Source organism: Erpetoichthys calabaricus, chromosome 16 (genome assembly GCF_900747795.2).
Source record: "Erpetoichthys calabaricus chromosome 16, fErpCal1.3, whole genome shotgun sequence".
NCBI lineage: Eukaryota > Metazoa > Chordata > Cladistia > Polypteriformes > Polypteridae > Erpetoichthys > Erpetoichthys calabaricus.
This window is the reverse complement of record NC_041409.2, coordinates 78,879,326-78,883,643: the sequence shown is the minus strand read 5'-3', so window position 1 is coordinate 78,883,643 and position 4,318 is coordinate 78,879,326. Positions and strand designations below refer to the sequence as shown.

Below are 4,318 nucleotides of genomic sequence, written 5' to 3'. Positions count from 1 at the left end.
TACCGGATTGCTGCTCAACAGTGGCTTTTTAAATAACTGCCCTTTAAATAGCTTTAGTCTGATAGAAACTTGGTCATTTATCTGACCAAATTTGTCTGTTCTGAATCCCTCACAAACCTTTCACAGTTCAATTATCTCTCCTCAGTTTTCACAATATCAATCGTTTTCATGCCTTTTCAAAACATTGCACTCCTTCTTCCTCCCCATATTGCATGAGAATTATGCATTGCTTAATAATGTGTATTAACTAAGTGAGGTTACCTTAAATGAAGATCACCTGGGAAACTAACAAATAGGCCTATTTGAGCTGGATTTCAGCTATCTAAAGAAAGATGAGAAACAAGCAAAAAATTTTAACTGACAAATGTTTTACCGAAATCCTAGGAATGTCATTTGCGCAATGGAACATAAGAGTAAAACAACAGCATCAACATAAAACATTCTTGAACAGCATTTACACAAGTACAAGACACATACTGTAATCCAAAATTTTATTATTCCAAACTATGCATACAGCAAATGTCCATTTTGTTTAAACTTCAGTGTGACACGCCATGTTGACTGCAAGTCATATCAAATCCAATGAGGCTTTTCTTTAATCAAGCTGCAAAAAAATTAAAAATTAAATTAGTACACTAAGAAAACGAAACATATTCAAAAGGCCACGTTAAACACTATAGCTTTACACCTTTCAAGTCCACTAGGATGCAGACGATTCCCACGACCTACTTTTGACAACTGTAGATGATCATATGCAAGTGCAAAAAAAGACCCCATTAATCCACCCATTCTAAACTACACTGTTAAAAATTACATTATGACAAGCAAAGCCTGCTCCTAGAAACGCTGCTCAACAACGACAATGCAAACTGAAGGGAACAAGGACCCCTCCAAACTGAAGGCAAAAAAAAACATCACATGCAGTCGACGCTTCCTGGCATCGCCGTCATTCATTAAACCTTGATGCTGGGCGAATCATTAATGATTTACACAAGTGTTAATTTCAATGAATACAACACAATCTTACCTTAACAAAGCCAATATCTTTGGCGTACTGTCGGAAACATTGACGGCACATGTTCAGTCCGTATTTTCGGATCAGTCCGTGCCTGTTAGAACATACTCGGCTGCAAAATAATAAAAAAAACACTCACTTGAGAAAGCCATTCATCTGGAGATATGCTCTGTAACAGGCATTTGAACAATTTCACGCTAGTTCAAAGCTTAATTCGGCGAGTTGAGATACAGTAATTCATAGCAGGCTCTTTCCTAACGTAAGCACGTCCCCCTTGGCCCTTCATGATTTCACATTTTCGCCGCCATGTTACGAATCCACGAGGAATGGACTGCACTATCACGTCAAATAATTAGTGTTTAAAAGGCTTCCAGACAGCTATGTTTTTCACGCAGAGTACAAGCGAACTTGGAAAAGAAAAATTACTAACCAGGAGCGGGAACCCTGTCCGAATTTTCTAGGGTGACTCCAGTAGAGCTGCTGGTGACCCATCTTCTCTCTGTCTCGACAAGATCGAAAAGGAAGACCCAAACCGGCGCGCATGCGCTAATTTGCGCCAGTGGTCCCTCCTCTTACTCCCATAGTGCACCACGATATCGCTTGGCAGAAGGATGTCAGTGGAGTGAACAAATAAATAAAGTTAGCTTAAAGTAACAGTACCCTATGATTCCACTTTTCCTCGTAGGTTGGAGAAATAGTAATGTAATGCATATATATTGCAAGTGTCGGCGATGCGCAATCTATTGAGCTTTAATTTCTACTTGGGTATATATACTAAGGCTTTGCACGATCCTGAACTTGATTACGCGGAATCGATTCGGAAACGGATAGACAGATTTGTGTATTCACTGGTTGGTTGAACAGAGATGTGTTGATCTACGGAACCCCTATAAAAAAGGACATTACAAAATAGTTTTGTGAAATTTTTTTATCAAAAATATTCATAAATATAAGCATATACAGTATATATTTATGCAAAACGTAATATAAAAATGGTTTAATGTTTGTACTGTCCTCGTATGAAAAACCAATATTTAGTATATAGGGTTTTTTAAACGTAGCTTTAATGTGTAGTAAGTGTCATATTTAGCCAATTTTGATCATTTGCTTTTGTTGCAGTGACATTGGAAAATCTTTCACATAAGCATGTAGAAGCAAACTGAAGGAGGAACCTTCGTAAACTAAAATTTACGAAGAAGTAAACTAATCTTCAAAAACTTTTAATAAAATGAATGACGAAAAATAAGTCAACATATCTTCATCATTCGTATTGAAATCGTTCCTTTACTGTTCATTAAAATTAAATCGATCCAGAAATCACAAAAACACGTCTCCTGTGTTTTGACGTTTAGGAAAATAGTCTTCTTCAGATTTAACTAATGATATTTTGTAAATGATTTATCATAACAGGTTCTAGCTGGGTAAAATTTTAATCTTCATTTCCCTTTTCCACCTCATTCATTTGGTCAGTTATCAAAAAAAAAGTTTTCAATTCTTTGTATACAAAGTTTGTAGTACTAGGGTGTTGCCTGAAGAAGGCCTGAGTTGCCTCGAAAGCTTGCATATTGTAATCTTTTTAGTTTGCCAATAAAAGGTGTCATTTTGCTTGGCTTTTCTCTATATACAAAGTTTAATTTTCTTCTTTGGTCTTCTACTTTAATTTAACCGTTAAATATTATTTATGTGTTTCCTCAAGTGGTTAAGTTAAAGTTTTTCCAAAGCTGAAGTATCACTGCAGATTAACATGACTTCATATTCCAGTCTGTATCTTTTAACAATTGCACAAGGTCACAGTTTAGGTTTGATAGGAATAGAGCTATTTCTGTTCTTATTCATTTTAAAAATGTGACTTCACTAAAACAGCAAAAATCTCCCTAGCATTCATTTAGAAACAAATCTAATTTGAGTCATTTACTTGTATTGGTAATAAAAAATTGGGAGAAGGATGTTAAGGATGGAGCTGCCAGGCAAGGGAAAAAGGCCTAAGAGAAGGTTTATGGATGTGGTGAGAGGGGACATGCAGGTGATGGGTGTAACAGTGCAAGATGACGAGGACAGAAAGATATGGATATGGAAGAAGATGATCCGCTGTGGTGACCCCTAACGGGAGCAAGAAGAAGAACACAATACAATTTATTTTTGTATACAGTAATCCCTCGCTATATCGCGCTTCGCCTTTCGCTGCTTCACTCCATCGCGGATTTTATATGTAAGCATATTTAAATATATATCGCGGATTTTTTGCGTTAATTTCTGGTACATGCTTCCTCAGTTGGTTTGCCCAGTTGATTTCATAGAAGGGACGCTATTGGCAGATGGCTGAGAGGCTACCCAGCTTACTTTTCTCTCTGTCTTGCTCTGACTTTCTCTGATCCTGACGTATGGGGATTGAGCAGGGGGGCTGTTCGCACACCTAGACGATACAGACGCTCGTCTAAAAATGCTGAAAGATTATCTTCACGTTGCTATCTTTTGTGCAGCTGCTTCCTGAAATGACATGCTGCACGGTGCTTCGCATACTTAAAAGCTCGAAGGGCACGTATTGATTTTTGATTGAAAAACAAACTCTGTCTCTCTCTCTCTCTCTCTCTCTCTCTCTCTCTCTCTCTCTCTCTCTCTCTCTCTCCCTGCTCCTGACGGAAGGGGTGTGAGCTGCCGCCTTCAACAGCTTTGTACCGGCGGTGCTTCGCATACTTAAAAGCAAAACAGCCCTATTGATTTGTTTGCTTTTCTCTATCTCTGTGACATGATCTGCTCCTGATGCACACTCCTTTGAAGAGGAAGATATGTTTGCATTCTTTTAATTGTGAGACGGAACTGTCATCTCTGTCTTGTCATGGAGCACAGTTTAAACTTTTGAAAAAGAGACAAATGTTTGTTTGCAGTGTTTGAATAAAGTTCCCGTCTCTCTACAACCTCCTGTATTTCTGCGCAAATCTGTGACCCATGCATGACAATATAAAAATAACCATATAAACATATGGTTTGTACTTCGCGGATTTTCTTATTTCGTGGGTGGCTCTGGAACGCAACCCCCGCGATGGAGGAGGGATTACTGTAGCCCAAAATCACACAAGAAGTGCCACAATGGGTTTTAACAGGCCCTGCCATTTGACAGCCCCCCAGCCTTGACTCTCTATGAAGACAAGGAAAAACTCCCAAAAAATCCCTTGTAGGGGGAAAAATGGAAGAAACCTTGGGAAAGTCAGTTCAAAAAGAGACCCCTTTCCAGGTAGGTTGGGCGTGCAGTGGCTGTCAAAAAGAAGGGGGTCAATACAATACAATACACAGAACAGAACAAAT

The 4,318-nt window shown here is 38.6% G+C and overlaps 1 protein-coding gene across 1 annotated transcript; it reads right to left on the bottom strand.

Annotated features, from left to right (window-relative positions):
* Positions 1-477: 477 nt before the first annotated feature.
* On the bottom strand, positions 478-1,604 carry LOC114666916 (40S ribosomal protein S29). Its single transcript, XM_028821957.2, has 3 exons — positions 1,446-1,604; positions 1,028-1,127; positions 478-604 (listed from the first exon to the last, which is right to left on the bottom strand). Exons 1-3 carry the CDS (start codon positions 1,556-1,558, stop codon positions 596-598), a joined length of 222 nt encoding a protein of 73 aa, XP_028677790.1. The 5' UTR covers positions 1,559-1,604; the 3' UTR covers positions 478-595.
* Positions 1,605-4,318: the final 2,714 nt, after the last annotated feature.